The sequence below is a fragment of the Nyctereutes procyonoides genome, unplaced genomic scaffold (genome assembly GCF_905146905.1).
Source record: "Nyctereutes procyonoides isolate TBG_1078 unplaced genomic scaffold, NYPRO_anot_genome, whole genome shotgun sequence".
Taxonomy (NCBI): Eukaryota; Metazoa; Chordata; class Mammalia; order Carnivora; family Canidae; genus Nyctereutes; species Nyctereutes procyonoides.
Genome location: NW_026575048.1, coordinates 18,252,421 through 18,271,229, shown reverse-complemented (window position 1 = coordinate 18,271,229; position 18,809 = coordinate 18,252,421). Strand labels below are relative to the sequence as shown.

At 36.3% G+C, this 18,809-nt stretch overlaps 1 protein-coding gene across 4 annotated transcripts in view; it reads left to right on the top strand.

The window, feature by feature from the left end:
* The window catches only part of ATAD2B (ATPase family AAA domain containing 2B), a 168,182-nt gene that overhangs the window by 42,781 nt on the left and 106,592 nt on the right, over window positions 1-18,809 (top strand). For all 4 annotated transcript variants that reach the window (XM_055327103.1, XM_055327102.1, XM_055327101.1 and 1 more), the window contains exons 3-9: window positions 4,907-4,956; window positions 5,316-5,469; window positions 7,486-7,588; window positions 8,410-8,518; window positions 11,350-11,466; window positions 14,655-14,730; window positions 18,345-18,443. In XM_055327103.1, the coding sequence (XP_055183078.1) occupies window positions 4,907-4,956; window positions 5,316-5,469; window positions 7,486-7,588; window positions 8,410-8,518; window positions 11,350-11,466; window positions 14,655-14,730; window positions 18,345-18,443 (708 nt within the window). The remainder of the gene's footprint in view (window positions 1-4,906; window positions 4,957-5,315; window positions 5,470-7,485; window positions 7,589-8,409; window positions 8,519-11,349; window positions 11,467-14,654; window positions 14,731-18,344; window positions 18,444-18,809) is intronic.

Genomic DNA, 18,809 nt, shown 5'->3' with positions numbered 1-18,809 from the left:
GTTTTATTTATTTTTTTTTTAATTTTAACAGTTTTAGTTAAATAATGGGCACTAGATTTTCTCCATCTTAACTACTCAGAAGGCCTTTGTGTAAATTGATCTTTTTTTTTTTTTTTAAAAGATTTTATTTATGAGAGATACAGAGAGGGAGAGGGAGAGAGAGACACAGGCAGAGGAAGAAGCAGGCTCCCCGCAGGGAGCCTCCATCCTGGTCTCCAGGATCAGGCCCTGGGCTGAAAGGTGGCACTAAACCGCTCAGCCACCCAGGCTGCCCTTAAGTTGATCTTGATCATGTCTTTCATGTAAGAAGAGCCTCAAAAATTTTTTGAGAGAAAAAACAATTTTTTTTTTTGAGAGAGAGTTTTGCTTCCATCTAGTTGCCTTAGTGTGATATTTTTTTTTTGAATACTAAGTACATTTTTAAAAAGCAATTTTTTTTTTTATGATAGTCACAGAGAGAGAGAGAGAGAGAGAGAGAGAGAGAGAGGCAGAGACACAGGCAGAGGGAGAAGCAGGCTCCATGCACCGGGAGCCCGACGTGGGATTCGATCCTGGATCTCCAGGATCGCGCCCTAGGCCAAAGGCAGGCGCCAAACTGCTGCACTACCCAGGGATCCCTAAAAAGCAATTTTTAAAAAAAGATTTTATTTATTTATTCATGAGAGATAGAGGGAGAGGCAGAGACACAGCAGAGGGAGAAGCAGGCTCCTCACAGGGAGCCCAATGCAAGACTTGATCCCGGATCCCGGAATCATGCCCTGAGCTGAAGGCAGATGCCCAACTGCTAAGCCCGTCAGGTGTCCCAAGACCACTAAATTTTTAATCTTTAAATTTTTCCTAGAGAGACGGAGAGAGAGAGATTGAGTGTGAGTGGGTGGGGAGGGACAGAGGGAGGAGGAGAGAGATAATCTTAAGCAGGCTCACTGCCCAGCACAGAACCCAGTGTGGGGCTCAATCTCACAACCCTGAGATCATGACCTGAGCCAAAGCCACCGCTAATTTTATTTTTTAAGTTCCTGTTGATTGTTGAAATAATTTCCCTTTGAGACCTCAGTAATTGAATGAACATAGAGGTGAAAGTGGAACTGAACTTTGAAGATTAAGTTTATCAACATAATTATGATAATTTTTAATAAAATAAGGATTTTTTTTGGTTGAAAATTTAATTATGTATTCTTTATCTTATATGTAGAAATTCACAAATATCCATGTTAGCCTAGATAGATGTTGTAGCTTACAAATATTTTAAGTAGAGCAGCCCCGGTGGCTTAGCGGTTTAGCACCACCTTCAGCTTGGGGCATGATCCTGGAGACCAGGGATTGAGTCCCACCTCAGGCTCCCTGCATGGAGCCTGCTTCTCGCTCTGCCTGTGTCTCTGCCTCTCTCTTCTCTGTGTCTCTCATAAATCAATAAATAAAATCTAAAAAAAAATTTAAATAATCCCATTTAAAAAATTTTATTTTTAATAATCCCATCTTGTCAGCTGATTAGCTACTAGACATTTATTGAACTGAGATGCTCTATGTGTATACATGCATGTGTGTCTTTCTGTGGTGTTGGAGGAGGCACCCTAGAGAAAGAATGTGGCATGCATTTAATGTCTCTAGAATAATAGAAACACATACTCTAAGATACAGACAACATTAAATCTTTGATAAGACTAACTGTACAGTTAAATGTAGTATGCATGAAAGTTATGTGGTCAGATATTGAGAGTGTAGTGAGAGAGGTTAGGCAGAAATGTAACCACTTATGTTAAACTGCTGAGACATATTAGAATTGTAGGTAGTATTGGTTAAGGTCTTTCCAAACTGAGGCTTTTCCTGAAATGAGATTTAAAATCCTTAAAAATCACTAAATTCCTTGGATTGAATGGAAAAGGGAGAATAAGTAATGATTATTAGTCAGCTAGTATTGCCTTGGTAGTATGCTCCAGATAACTGAAGGTGTAGAAAATTCTGACGTAATAATCATATGTAAAGTGATGCTGTTTCCATTTAAAAAACTTAGGAAAAAATAAAAATTTTAGGAAACATAGATACAAGGAAATATCCCCTGCCCACCCCCTTTTTCAAAAATAAACAAGGAGACTTCATAAAGATGTATTGGAGCTTGCATTTAAGCAGTGAACTCACCTGGTTACATTAAAGTGATTAACTTTTGGGAACACTGAGGCATATGTAGAGAAACTTTTTTAATAAGAAACTTTTTTAGGTGTGTATATTATGGAGTAGGCAGGCCACGTCTTAAGATCTCAGTATTCTCTTTCCAATACTCATTTAATATTCTATCTCCTTTTTGTTCATTTTATTTTTTTTCTTTTTATAGAAACTGGCATTTTTTTTTTTAAGATTTTATTTATCTATTCATGAGAGAGACACACAGAGAGAGAGAGGCAGAGACACAGGCAGAGGGAGAAGCAGGCTCCACGCAGGGAGACCGACGTGGGACTTGATCCCAGGTCCCCAGGATCACACCCCCGGCTGAAGGCAGGTGCTACACCGCTGAGCCACCCGGGCTGCCCCTTTTTGTTCATTTTCATCTTTTTAAAGAGAAATGGAAAAAGGATGACAATAATTTATGATTGTAAGATAATTGGGTTGATTGAAGAATGAGTTTTTATTTTTTCCTTATAAAACAGATCTTTCATTAGCAATAAAAAAAGCCAAGAAGCATTGTCTTCTTCAGAGGGACAAAAAGCTTATTATGCTTTTTTCCCAGGGATGTTGCTATTGTTCAGAAAGTTTTAGATTTCTTTTGTAGAATGATTTCAGGGTTAGCGTCTTATTTTTTTGAATAACTTAAGTATGTACAGTTTCAACCATTCAGTTTTGCATACACTAAAATTCATTTGGAGCCAAGACTTATTTTTTTCTTTTAAAGATTTATTTATTTATTGATGAGAGACACAGAGAAAGAGAGAGAGGGACACAGACATAGGCAGAGGGAGAAGTAGGCTTTTCACAGGGAGCCTGATGCAGGACTCGATCCTACATCCTGGGGTCATGCCCTGCGCTGAAGGCAGACGCTCAACCACTGAGCCACCCAGGTGTCCCTGGAGCCAAGACTTGTAAATAAACTGATCAAACTGAGTTAATATTATGTTAGGTCCAAAGCCAAAGTATATTTTTGAAGTAGTAAAACTGACCTTTTTTTTTTTAAGATTTTATTTATTTATTCATGAGAGACACACACAGAGAGGCAGAGACACAGGAGAAGCAGGCTCCATGCAGGGAGCCCAATGTGGGACTTGATCCTGGTATTCTGGGGTCATGCCCTTAGTGAAAGGCAGATGCTCAACTGTTGAGCCACCCAGGTGTCCCTTCTGTTTGGTTTTAAGTGAGTTCTAGAAAATTTGACATGTGTAATCTTCCAAAGAAAGACACGTTAATACTTGAGTTTCATTACTTTATTTGTACTTTGTATAGAAAGGTGCTAAAAATGAAATATTTTACAAGACATGTAGCCTATTAGAACGAGATAGTGTTGTTTTCTGGGGGAAAAGAGGGTTGGAGTTTTTTGTCTTTGCTTTTTGACAAAATGAGTACATGTAACAGTTTGAGTTTTTGTGGATATCCTTTAATCATCCTAGCTCTGACCTTTATTAGGCAAGGGCATTTATAATTAACATTTAATATTAAACTTTAACACGAGGAGTGCTGGAGTATCCAAAAACGTTGGAATATTTTTGTTAAGAAAATTTGTGCAAACAGAAGTGGGAGATACAGGCTTCCAGTTATGGAATGAGTAAGTCACAGGAATGAAAGGTACAGCATAGGGAATATACTCAGTTAGTGGTATTGTGATAGTGTTGTGTGATGTCAGATGGTAGGTACACTTGTGGTGAGCACAGCATAAGTATAAACTTACTGAATCACTGTGGTATACACTTGAAAGTAATATAACATGTATTGAGTATACTTCCATTAAAAGAAAATTTTGTGCAGACAGTATGGATAATAGAACAGAAAATCACATATTATTTTCTGAATGTCCTTTCCCTATTTAAAAAAAGTTGAAAATAATAATCATTGGGTATTAAAAAAAAACTTTAGTAAGTTTACATTGACAGTTCTTTCTTTCATTATGTAGCCAATTTAGTTTTTTTTTTTTAATTTTTATTTATTTATGATAGAGAGAGAGAGGCAGAGACACAGGCAGAGGGAGAAGCAGACTCCATGCACCGGGAGCCCAACGTGGGATTTGATCCCAGGTCTCCAGGATCGTGCCCTGGGCCAAAGGCAGGCGCTAAACCGCTGCACCACCCAGGGATCCCGCCAATTTAGTTTTTGTTTTTGACTTTCTCATTATACAGAAGCGTACTGTGAATTTTTTAAAGCTTCATGTTTTGATGATTGTTTTAAGTATCTTCCTACTGAATTAACATTTGCTTTCCTCACCTAAAAGGAATAATTGTACTATGACTGTTTTGAGAAATTAGCTAAGTTTTGTCAGGTTAGAATGTGTAATAAAACATATTGGAGAAATTATTAAATGGTATTGGTGTTCAAGGACTTTGTTCTTCTTACAGTTTATTGTTTGAGTACATTTGTTGTTTGATTTTTATTTTGTTCACCAAAACCAGTAATAAATGTCTGTGACCATTGCTGCTTATGGTATCAGTTAACTTTATGGTACATGTTAAGCTTACGCCTCTTTGGACTTTATAGAGTTGAAGACAGAGCAAATTCAGTTTATAATTTGTTACTAAAGCTTTACCTGAAGTAATGAAATTACTCTTAGTATATTTTATTAATTGTATTACGAATCTTATTGCCATCTTTACTCTTAAAAAAGTAATATTACTGACATTTTAAAGATTAAAATGATTCTACCAGTATTGCGTTTCTTGCTTCTTTAAATGAATGTTGATGTGTTTGCATATTAAATATAATTGTGTTCTAGGTTAACTTCTCAGCCTGGTGCTACATTACCAAACGGACATAGTAGCTTATGTGAGTATTCTGTTATGAAACTGGTTAGTATTGAAATTCTTACTAATGTTGTTAGAGTAAGTGTTAAAGTGGGGTAAAACAACTTAATAGTATGTTCAGCATACAGTTGGAAATGACTGCATTTCAGTTATAGTGAATACTTATATAATTGTTAAACATTGAGAAATCAGTACAAATGAAATAATTTATTACAGATCATAAATAGTGATCAGAATTTTAGATTATTGGCTATTAAAGCCATTTAAGCGGTTATATTAATTTTTTGGTAGTTTTTTAAAAGTAATTTTTGATGTATTTCTTCTTCTTTTTTTTTTTTTTATACTCTGTACTTTGAAATGTAAATCTTTCTCTTTTTGTAGCGCTTCGAAGCCATCCCCTTCGAGGGGAAAAGAAGGGAGATGGAGACCTTTCTTGTATAAATGGTGACATGGAAGTCAGAAAAAGTTGTCGTTCCAGAAAAAACAGATTTGAAAGCGTGAACCAGAGTTTGTTATTTGATCAACTAGTAAATAGGTATGAATACTTATGCAGTAAGCAATTTTATTTAATTTGTTTAATAGATTTTTCAGATTTTAAAATTCCAAAATCAAATTTCAGATTTCAAAAAAAATCAGTTATTTTTAAGGTAGTTATGTTTTAAAAAATAACTTAAGCACTGACTTAGCAATAAATGCAATTAATTTTTTTATTTTTTAAAGATTTTATTTATTTTTTCATGATAGAGAGAGAGGCAGAGATACAGGCAGAGGGAGAAGCAGGCTCCATGCAGGGAGCCCGACGCGGGACTCGATCCCGGGACTCTAGGATCGCGCCCTGGGCCAAAGGCAGGCGCCAAACTGCTGAGCCACCCAGGGATCCCCTAAATGCAATTATTTTAAACCTTAATTTGAATTAACAGTGGTTAGCAATGATTATTAGTTTCTAGTCCGTTTATGACATTTAATAGTTTATATAATAGGTAAATTTTTCTCATCCTTTTATAATTTTTGTGAACAAATAATATAAAAGGTAATCTTCACTATTAAAGTCCTTTAATATTTGCTCATTAACAATTTGTTTTTGGTAGTTTTTAAGCAACATTAAATTCCATTATTGATATGTACTAAGTATACTTTTGTTTAGTCAAGATTTTGAGTTAAAGGTTCCTTGAGACTGGGTATATGGGATATAGCTAGTGAATGAGCTTAGCAGATTGCTCAGTGTCTACATGCAAAGAAATTTTATTCTTCTCAGATGATAAATTATCCTACAATGGTCTAGAGAGGAGCAGTGGTCCTTGCAATGGTCTAGAGAGGAGAGGTCAGTGTAATCCCTATTTTACAAAATTATATTCTATGCTGGTAATGCCAAATTTGAGTATTAGTTATTATTTGTTAAATACTTAGATCATTATCTACATACATAGTACATGCTATATGTATATGTTTGAAAGGTTAAATGGGATAATGTCAGCCTGTAATCTGTGGAGCACAATGTTGTCTAATTTTTAAAAATATCCATTCAGTTAACCTTATGTTGGCTTTAAACTTTTTAAAAGTAAGCTCTATACCCAGTTTGGAGCCCAGCACAGGACTTGAACTCATGACCCTGAGATTTAAGACCTGATCTGAAACCAAGGGTCAGATGATTTACCAACTGAACCACCCAGGCACCTCTGGCTTTAAACTTTTTTCCTTTTTTTTTTTTAAAATTTTATTTATTTATTTATTTATTTATGATAGTGTCACACACACACACACACACACACACACACACAGAGGCAGAGACATAGGCTGAGGGAGAAGCAGGCTCCATGCACCGGGAGCCCGACGTGGGATTCGATCCTGGGTCTCCAGGATCGCGCCCTGGGCCAAAGGCAGGCGCTAAACCGCTGCGCCACCCAGGGATCCCTGAAAAATTTTTCATTGCCTTAGATCTGGTAGTCCTTTATAGTGGCATTGTGGAGTTGAATATTAGGAGTATTATAGATTTTATTTTATTTTTTATTTTTTAAAAGATTTTATTTATTCATTCATTCATGAGAGACACAGAAAGAGGGAGAGAGAGAGGCAGGCAGAGGGAGGAGCAGGCTCCATGCTGGGAGCCCGACATGGGACTTGATCCTGGGTCTGCAGGATCACGCCCTGGACTGAAGGTGGCACTAAACCGCTGAGCCACTGGGGCTACCCTATAGATTTTATTTTTAAGTATTCTCTACACTGAGTGTAGGGCTTGAACTCAGAACCCTGAGATCAAGAGTCGCATGCTCTTCTGACTGAGCTAGCTAGGTGCCCCAAATATTTGGAGTATTATAAACAAATGTTCTATTTCATGTTTTATTATAATAAATACATTAAGGTAAAAGATGTTCTGGAGTTTTGGGGGCATTATCTTCTGATGGATGCTGATTCAGAAAAATAATTGAGATGCTATGTACAGTTACATTTCAGAGATAATTTAAATATGCTTTGATGAAGAGCTCTTTCACATGTATGACACATTATATGGTGTCACATTTGTCTAAATCCTGGTGTTATTATGTGATTGTAGTACTGCTGAAGCTGTATTACAAGAAATGGACAACATTAACATCAGACGGAACCGTCGGTCAGGAGAAGTAGAACGACTTAGAATGTGGACAGATACAGAATTTGTGAGTATATTAACTTTAAAAACCCTGGCAAATATTTTTTATTTTGGTTGAGGAACTCAAAGGGAGGGCAAGCCGCATTTGGATTTTCTTTAATTAACAGAATTATTCTTTTTTTTTCTACTTTTGTTTGAGATTTTGTTTTCTTCTGTACTTACTCTGCTTGCCACAACCTTCCCCAAAAGACCCTCTGCACTTTTGCCAGAAGAGTCATCCTAAAGTATAACTCTGATTCTGTTACTTTTCTGATCTGAAGCCTTCATTGTTCTTTTTAACTGTATTACTGAACTAATTAAAAACACCTTGACCTTTGTAATCTGGTTTCAATTTTTTCTTCTCACACACCATTGCCCAAATATAAACAAATCATTCTTGTTCCTTTATCCTTTACTTCTGGTAATACTTCTGGTTAGGGACTGCTGCAATCCTCCCTTTGTCTCAAGGTTCATCTCAGATGCTGCCTCCCTTCCCTTTCCTTAGTAACAAGAGGATCATCTCTCTGAATTCTAGGGTACATTATACCTTTTTAAAATGGCATTTCATTTGTTTTACTTTGTTTTATAGTCACCTGTGACTTAACTTGTTCCATCCAACTAGGCTGTAATTTGCTTGAGGGAGAAAGCATGTTCATGGCATTGTAGTTTTAAAATTTCAAATATTTTGTAAGTTTGTTTGAATTCAGGAAGCTTTGGTTTTCATGAATCTGTGCCTTGCAAATAGGTGCTCAGTAAATTTCAAGAGTGGTCGTGTACCACTGGGTTAATGATATTGATAGCCAGGAATAAATTGCATGTTAATATTTGACAGATTTCTCTCTTTAAAAGGAAAACATGGATATGTATTCAAGAGTGAAAAGGCGAAGAAAGTCACTGAGAAGAAATAGTTATGGGATACAAAATCATCATGAAGTCTCTACTGAGGGTGAAGAAGAAGGTTTGTAAAGTACTTACGAAGTAAATGCTACAAAGTTCAGGTGGGAGGGAAGAAAAATACATATAAGTAATATATGTCTAATATTGCTGGGTGTGTGATTTTTGGCTTTAGAAATCTACATTGTATAATTTGGAATAATTTTTATTTGGCATTCTGAGTTTTCACCTTCGTCTGGAAAAATGCCTTTACACTATACTTAATTATTTAATTATCATACTAGTCCTTAAGTGACCTAATCTGGTGTGGCATTTACCAAGGGCTGATTTGTTGATAAGTGAGGCCTCTTTTGTCTTTAGGTACCTTCTAATTGGAAGCCTCTATCCACAGTCACCTTCTGTCTATATCCTCTGAGGCTCTGATTATCTGGGTCCCAAATTTAGTTATGGACTGAGGAGTAAATGGTGAAGTTCAGAGAGAGAGAAACTGCTAATGTTAGTGGAAGGAGGTATACTGCTCTTTTCTGAGGCTTGTCTGGGTTCTTTTTTTTTTTTTTTTTTTTGCTTGTCTGGGTTCTGAACTGAAGAACCTGTCTGAATTTGTAGGGCTGGAACTGGGAACATGATGAAAATACATGTCCCAAAGGTTATAAATCAATGACTAGTACATCTGTAGGATTTAATTCTATAGGTCTTAATCTTTATTGAAATGGATTTTCAGATTTGGTGTATTGTAAATGCAGATAGTTGTATTTTACCAGGAAATCTTACCAGTTACTACTATTTGTAAAGCTTAGATGGAAATGAATGGGTTTGTTTCTCAAATTCTCTAATATAGTATTAGTGAGTTTTTTTCTTTTTTTTTGCATTAGTTTTGAAGAGCTGATATTTCTGATGAGGGTACTTTATTGAGCAAATATTGTTATAGCTAGAACCTCTATATTGCTTCTTTTGGAGAAAATTAGTATAGGTGAGACAGATTTATAATGTGACTTTTGCCTTTTTCATTAACTGAACAACTTTGTAGAGTTTTCAAAGTCAATTTGCCATGCATAGAATTTCTCCCCCACAATATTATTATGCAGGGGTTTCTCAAAAAGTAATATTTTTTGAAGATTTAAAGAGACTTATTTGGGAACAGGTAATTTATTTAGATAGTAATATTGTATTTGCTGATTTTCTCTAGAACTTAATACAAATTTTCATAAACTTAGAATAAACTTTTAGATGTCATGGCTAAAATAAAAAGTCCTTTGCATTTTTAGTCTCCTGTTTCAGTGAATGTCGCTGGTGGTTTTAAAATTTTTCCTATGCCTTAATATGGTTGTATTATATTGACAATTACTGTGGTTAAAAAGTTAATCACAAAGTATATTGCATTTGGGGGCCATAAGCCAATACATTTTCATCAGTTTTATTTATTTTTTAAAATGTTTTTTTTTTAAAGATTTATTAAAAAAAATTTTTTTAAAGACTTTATTTATTCATTCATGAGAGACAGAGAGAGAGAGACACACACACACACCGGCAGAGGGAGAAGCAGGCTCCATGGAGTGATGCCCGACGCAGGACTCGATCCTGGGTCTCCAGGATCAGGCCCTGGGCTGAAGGCAGTGCTAAACCACTGAGCCATCCGGACTGCTCTAAAGATTTATTTATTTATCCATGAGAGAGACAGACTGAGAGAGAGAGGCAGAGACATTGGCAGAGGGAGAAGCAGGCTCCTCACAGGGAGCCTGATGTGGGACTCGATCCTGGATCCCCGGATCATGACCTGAGCCGAATGCAGGCACCCAACCGAATCCAGGAGCCCAACCGCTGAGCCACCCCGGCGTCCCATTAAAAAATTTTTATTTTTAAGTAATCTCTACACCCAGTGTGGAGCGTAAACTCACAAACCTGAGATCAAGAGTTGTATGCTCTACCAACTGAGCCAGCCAGTCACCCCAGATTTTTATTTTATATTTATAATTAATTAATTAATTTTTTAAATATTTTATTTATTCATGAGAGACACACAGAGAGAAGGAGGCAGAGACACAGGCAGAAGGAGAAGAAGCAGGCTCAATGCAGGGAGCGGGACGTGGGACTCGATCCTGGGTCTCCAGGATCATGCCCTGTGCTGAAGGTGGCGCTAAACTGAGCCACCTGGGCTGCCCCAGATTTTTATTTTAAACTGTAAATAGATGTCATGGTTTTAGCCAAACCACTTTTTAAAAATAAATTCTGTACATAAAGGATTTATGTACATTATATTTTAAGTGTATAGTGTATGAAGTGATCACTTCTGTCAAGAAATAGATCACTAGTACCCCAGAAATCTGCTTCATGCGCTCTCCCATTCCTGCATTTTCTTACCAAAATAGAGTAATTTGTGCTTATCTATTGTCAGTAGGCCTAACAAACCATTACACTGCCAACAAAAATTGCTCTTGCTGTAACATTAGTAATTATTTTGTAAGCATATTTTTTTAAAGTACCAAGTGATACTTTTTTTTTTTTTTTTTTTTTTTTTTTACCAAGTGATATTTGAATACTAACCTTATTCACTCACTGGTGGATAACTGGACATTAAATGAAGTTTGTTGCAGTAAAATTGTGATTCATCTTCTATAACTGTTCTGCATGACCAAAGAGATAGAAATAGAAAGATCATAAGTATATCTAGGCTATTTAGCAGAGAGCTATATTATTTGTAAGAAAGGCCTTTTTTTTTTTTTAAACATCTATCTAGGTTGATTTTTAATTATATTGATATATACTGTATCAGAAAATGTTGACACTTTTAAATGTTGAATGGGCAGAAAGAATAAAAGATAAAATGTAAATATTCGGTTCTAGAATGAACCAATTCCTGTGAACAGTAATTCTTTTCCTTTGTGTGGGGGAAACTAGAATCTCAAGAGGAGGATGGAGATATAGAAGTTGAAGAGGCAGAAGGAGAAGAAAATGATAGACCATATAATTTAAGACAAAGGAAAACAGTGGATAGATACCAAGCACCTCCAATAGGTAAGAAAAGCTGAAGAACTTTTTGTTGAGCAGCGTATTTTACTCCACCCCTTTTGAATTTAGTAATAAATACTGCTCATTCTTGTGTAATACCTGAGCTAGCCAGGTACCCCCAGTGTTGCTGAATTTAGAAGAATGGAATCTCTTGTAGTTTTATTCATCTTTTTTTATGTATACTTCTGTTGACACACACAACTGAAAGAAAGTTGAAGTACATAGTTGCAGTATAGAATTACATTCAGCATGTACATTTTATTTAAAGAATCTTGAATTTAGTAATAAATACTGCTCATTTTTGTGTAACACTTTAAATTTTATTGAACACTTTCATTTACAGCAGTTTAGTTCTATGTTCCAAGTGGTTAAGTGGTTTAGCCAAAGTCGCAAAATTGAGTACAAGACTGCAGCTCGGCCAATAATCTAGGTTTATTTGTTTATTTTTTAAAAGTAATCTCTATTCCCAACTTGGGGCTCGAATTCATGACACTAAGATCAAGAGTCGCATGTTCCACCAATTTAGCCAGCCAGATGCCCCTAGGTTTTTGTTTTCTTTAGGAGGAGAACTTTTTATCTTCATGCTGTAAGATAATGACAGGTACTCACATAGGTGCTGTTTTATTTTTCTTTTCACCATTGTTGTTGGGTTTTGCTGATTTTTAATCTGTAGAATTCACTGGTTTTTAGTATATTTTCAGGGATTATGTAGTTATCACCCCTAATTCCAGAACATTTTATTACTTCTACACTTTCATCCCACCAGCCATTGGCAACCACTAATGTACTTTCTGTGTACAGAGTTGCCTTATTGTGACGTTTTGTATCTAGCTTCTTTCACTTAGCATAATATTTTTAAGGAAGGACTGAGATATTTATATGAGATATTCATACTCAGACTCTGATGCTTTGAAATAATTTAATGTCTGGAAGGCGTGGATCAGAGGTATCTCACTAGAAGCTTGCCTTTAGTGTGTGCGGACATTATACCAGTTAGGAGTCACTGGCACACATAGCCCTCTTCATCATGGAGGAGATATGGAAAGATAGAAAAAAGATTGTGAATTATTTTTCTAGATTAAAAAAATCTTTATTAGAATATTTAACATGTACAGTTTGGCAAGTTGGAAATACCTTAGGTATATACTTATGAAACTATCATTACCATCAAGATCGTGACCATGTTTATCAACCCCCAAAATATCTTTCTGCCTGTTTGTAATCTACTCCTAACTTTCTGGAGCTGTCACCATCCCAATCTTTAGGTAGCTTCTGATCTGATTTATTTTCTTTAACCATAGATGAATTTACATTTTCTTGAATTTTATATACAATATGTACTCTTTTTTTGTCTGACTTCTTTCACTCAGCATAATTGTAAGATTCATCCATGTTGAAAGTAACAATAATAGTGTATTTCTTTTTATTACCAAGTAGCATTCCATTGTATGAATATATCATAATTTGTTTATCCATTTATTTGTAGATGGACATTTGGATTGCTGACATTTTTAGTATTTTGCTATTATAAATAAAGTTGTTAGGAACATTCATGTGCAAGTCTTTGGACATATTTTTTCATTTTTCTTATAAACACCAAGGAGTGGAATGGCTGGGTTTTGTGATTAGGTGTATGCTTAATGTGCAAAGAAATTGCCAAACTGTTTTCCAAAGTGGCTGTACCACTTACATTCTCCCTAAGAGTGTATGAGAGTCCAGTTGCACCATTTTCTTGTCACACACTTGTTATGATCTGTTTTTGTTTTTTTTTAATTTTTTTATTTATTTATGATAGTCACAGAGAGAGAGAGAGAGAGAGAGAGAGAGAGGCAGAGACACAGGCAGAGACAGAAGCAGGCTCCATGCACCAGGAGCCCGACGTGGGATTCGATCCCGGGTCTCCAGGATCGCACCCTGGGCCAAAGGCAGGCGCCAAACCACTGCGCCACCCAAGGATCCCCTATGATCTGTTTTTGAAATTAACTTTAATACATAGTTATTGAAGTTTAAATCTCTATTTCCCAAACGATGTTGAGCATCTGTATATGCTGCTTTGCCAGTGTTATTTCTGAAGTATCTGTTAAAATCTGTTGCCCATTTTTTCAGTGAGTTGTTTATTTTCCTGATAGTTTTGAGTTTCTCATGTATTCTGGATATCAGTTCTTTATCAGATACGTGATTTGCAAGTGTTTTCTCAGTCTGTAGCTTGTCTCCTTTAATTTCTTACTAGTATTTTTCAACGAGCAGAATTTAGTAATTTTGATGAAGTCCAATTTATTAGTTTTTTAAATGGATTATGCTTTTGGTGTAGTATCAAAAAATCATTATCTGACCCTAAATCACAAGGATTTTTTTTAATTTTTATTTTTTAAAAAAGATTTATTTATTTTATGGGGAGCGAGAGAGAATGTATATGTGGGAGAGGCAGAGGAGTATAATTTTTTTTTTTTAAGATTTTATTTATTTATTCATGAGTGACACACAGAGAGAGGCAGAGACATAGACAAAGGGAGAAGCAGGCTTCCCACCGGGAGCCTGATGCAGGACTCGATCCCAGGACCAGGATCATACCCTGAGCTGAAGGCAGATGCTCAACCCCTGAGCCACTCAGGTGTCCCAATCACAAAGATTTAATTTAGCATCTTTTTATTTTTTAAAGATTTTATTTATTTATTCGTGAGAGATACAGAAAGGGAGAGGCAAGCTCCTTGCAAGGAACCCCATGTGGGACTTGATCCTGTATACCAGGATCATGCCTTGAGCCGATGGCAGACCCTCAACCACTGAGCCACCTAGGTGTCCCAATTTAACATCTTTTTAGAAAGTTTATTTGCAACTTACGCTATTTATTACCTACCAGAGTTTTTGTTTTTGCTGTGCTCCTTCTAGATAGCATTTGGAACTTGAACACATATGACTAGCTTCTATTCTTCTTCTTCTTTTTTTTTTTTTTTAAAGATTTTATTTATTCATGAGAGACACACAGAGAGAGGTGCAGAGACACAGGCAGAGGGAGATACAGGCTCCATGCAGGGAGCCTCTGGGATCACGCCCTGAGCCAAAGGCAGACGCTCAGCCACTGAGCCACTCAGGCGTCCCTATTGTATAACTTCTATTAGAAGTAATTTCTACTCCTTTTATACATTAGCTTATCAATTTGTTATGTTATTTCTATTGTTTTTTTTTTTTTTAAGTACCAGCTCATCAAAAAAAGAGGGAAAACACGCTGTTTGATATTCATAGATCTCCAGCAAGAAGAAGTCATATCAGGTATGTTTTGTTGGTTTTTGATAGGAAATATTTGTATCTGTTATTCAGATATATCCTTTAAAAAATACATAACGAAATATCTTATAATTAAAACATAGGTTTTAATTAATTAATTAATTAATTTATTTATTTATTAAATATAGGTATTAATTGTGTTGATAATACCAATGAGGAACTAAATGGCATTTTTCTTTAATTAGGGACTAGTGGTTTTTACCTTACATGTGACTATTCTCTGCCTGGTTCAGTTTGCTTGGAATAATTACTCTTTTAACAGTTATGTTCTTTAAAACTACATAGCTCTCTGGTGGGCTCTTAGAGTTGAATCTTTTTTTTTTTTTTTAAAGATTTTATTTATTCATTCATGAGAGACACAGAGAGAGAGAGAGAGAGAGAGAGGCAGAGAAATAGGCAGAGGGAGAAGCAGGGTCCATGCAGGGAGCCCGATGTGGGACTCGATTCTAGGACTCCAGGATCATTGCGTGGGCCGAAGGCAGGTGCTCAACCGCTGAACCACCCAGGCATCCCAGTAGAGTTGCATCTGAACAACTCACATTGCTTTCACTTGAAACACTGGTTCAGTTACTCTTTACTACTTTTTTTACTCCTTTGCTCGCTCTTTCATATTTCATATGTAGATAAAAGGCCACTCTTTGGTTTTGAAACTATCTTGTCTATTATGTTTTCTGAAAAGGTAACATGGAATATACAATGAATAAACTTTTTTTTTTAAGATTTTATTTATTCATGAGAGACACAGAGAGGCAGAGACATAGGCAGAGGGAGAAGCAGGCTTCATCTAGGAAGCCTGATGTGGGACTTGATCCTGGAACTCCGGGATCACACTCTGAGCCGAAGGCAGATGCTCAGCCACTGAGCCACACAGGTGTCCCTAAACATTTTTAAATGAATATGGAAAAACTTTTTTTCTAACCTCTGTAGTCTCTCTCTCCCATAGTAACATTATTATATCCTTAGAGAGTATGTTCATATATATATATATGTATGTACATGCATGTTGATTGTTAGCCCATTTTTTTACACAAGATATACTGTAAAAAAAAAAAAGATATACTGTGCACATGATCCTATACCTTGTATTTTTCACTTAATTCATTTTAATTGTCTTTTCATTTCTGTATAGTATAGCTTTACATTTACATTTATATTTACACATTACATTTATAGATATATTGAAATTTTTAGATTAGTTCTTACGGAGAGATGGTTTTCATTTTATGCTGTTACAAAATATGATATAATGAATAGTGTTGCATAATCACTGTATATGTGTACATATACAAGTATATTTGTAGGATAAATTTCTCAGAAGTGGAATCTCGTGAGTTACAGGGAATATGAGATTATAACTTTGATTACAGTCAGTTTGCAAGCCACCCAATAATGTATGAAAGTGCCTATTTTCCCGTATTCCTGCAAACAAAATATGTTCTCACACTTTCAGATTTTTGCTAGTCTGAGAGTTGAAGAGGAGATCTTGATTTATTTTAAATTTCTGTATCCCCCCCAAAAAATAAATAAATTTCTGTATCGCTTATGAGAATATTTTTTCATATGTTTAAAAGCCATTTGTTTTTCTTTTTAAAGATTTTTAAAAATAGATTTTATTCATCCATTTGAGAGAGAGAGAGTGTGTGTGCATGAGAGAGCACAAGCAGTGGAGAGGGAGAAGCAGGCTGCCCATTGAGCAGCGAGCCCGAGGTGAGGCTCAATCCCAGGACTTTGGGCTCATGATCAAAGTGGAAGGCAGCCGTCTAACCAACTGAGCCACTTAGTCTTCCCCCCCACCTTTTTAAAGATTTTATTTATTTATTCATGAGAGACACACAGAAAGAGGGGCAGAGATATAGGCCAAGGGAGAAGCAGGCTCCATGTAGGGAGCCTGATGTGGGACTCAGTCCTGGGTCTCCAGGATCACACCCGGGGCTGAAGGCGGTGCTAAACCGCTAAGCCACCGGGTCAGGTGCCCTTTTTTATTTTATTTTTTTTAAAATTTTTATTTATTTATGATAGTCACAGAGAGAGAGAGAGAGAGAGAGAGAGAGAGAGAGAGAGGCAGAGGCAGAGACATAGGCAGAGGGAGAAGCAGGCTCCATGCACCAGGAGCCCGACGTGGGATTCAATCCCGGGTCTCCAGGATTGTGCCCTGGGCCAAAGGCAGGCGCTAAACCGCTGCGCCAGCCAGGGATCCCTCTAGTAGTTGTTTTGTAGATTACTGGGTATTTTCTGCATAAACCGTATCATCTGCAAATAGAGACAGTTTGAATGTCTGTGTATTTTATTTCTTTCCTTTTGTAACGTCTATGATCCTCTGTACAGTGGTAAGTTATTAGTATGGGTATCTTTGTGTCATACGTGATTTTAGTGAATATAGTGATTCAGCAAATCTATATATTACTGTGCTCATCAAGATAAATGTACTTATTAATTCCCTTTGAGTATTTTAGCCTCCCTGGCCCCCCCAATCTGTAACAGTCAGTTTATTCTTTATAGTTAAGGGTCTGTTTTTTGGTTTATCTTCTTTTTTTCATTGCTAATTTGTTTTGTTTCTTAAATTCCACATAGTTCTCTCCTTAATTTTTTTTAAGATTTTATTTATTTATTTATTTATTTATTTATTTATTTATTTATTTATTTATTTATTTGAGACAGAGAGAGAGAGAGAGACAGACAGACAGACAGACAGGCAGAGGGAGAAGCAGACTCCATGCAGGTAGCCCGACGTGGGACTCGATCCCCGGTCTCTAGGATCATGCCCCGGGCTGAAGACGGTGCTAAACTGCTGAGCCACCTGGGCTGCCCCTCTCCTTGCTCTTAAGATTAGGACACAAACATCCACTTCTCTCCATTCTATTCTTTCTTTTTATTTTTTATTTTAAATGTTTTAAGATTTTTATTTTTGAGCAATCTCTACACCCAATGTGGGGCTCAAACTCAAAACTCCATGATCAAGAGTTGCATGGTCTACTGACTGAGCCAGCAGGGTGCCCCTCTATCTTTTTGTACTACATGGACTGATAACATTTTTTTTCTGTGACACTTACTAAGTTTTATTTGATTAATTTGTAGTTCAATGCTAAAAGTAAAAAACTAATTAATAGGTTTTACATGTCTGTGAATAACGATAGTGTTTTTTACTGTGGAGCTAAGTTGGGTGTTAGGATTAAATTTCCTTTTTAAAAAATATTTTATTTATTTGAGAGAGGGAGTGAGCGCAAGCAGGGGGAGAGACCAATGGGGAAGAAGAAAGAGGTGTAAGGATCCCAAGTAGACTCTGTGCCAAGTGCAGAGCAGGAGACAGTGGGGGTTGAGGGGCAGGGGTGGCTCAATCCCACAGCTTGAGATCAGGACCTTGGCTGAAACCAAGAGTAGGCTGCCCAACCAACTGAGCTACCCAGGCACTCCATGGTTTTTTTTTTTTTTAAGTTTTATTTAAGTAATCTCTACACCCTGTATGGGGCCTCAAACTTCTGACCCTGAGACCAAGAGTTGCATGCTCTTCAGACTGAACTAGCCAGGCACCCCAACAATAATGTGTTTTTAAAACCATTTGCTGCTATAATGATTTTAAGCATTTTATTCTCTTTAAATAGGAGAAAGAAGCATGCCATTCATAGTAGTGACACAACTTCTTCTGATGAAGAACGCTTTGAAAGAAGGAAATCAAAGAGCATGGCAAGAGCAAGAAATAGGTTAATAAATTTTTTGTTATATCCATGGTAGAAAAAAGGAAGAATAGTTATTTTTTGAATGCGATTCTTATCTGTACCAGCATTTTGCTAACACCAATATTCAATGCATATTTGAGACTAGAGTAATCCACTGACTTGGTTTTTACTTAGTAATTCTTAGAATAGAAATCTAACACTGGAAAACTCTCATAGATTACTTATTGTGTAACTACTCAGTGAATGTGCAGGAACTTAAGAAAGAGCCAAGGGGCAGAGGCCAACTGCTATGGTAGTATTTTGTTGGTATTTCTCCTCTATCAAATCCATTCAATGAGGTTGATTTTAGATACTTAACAGTGATTCCAGCACTCATAGCAAGATATGGTT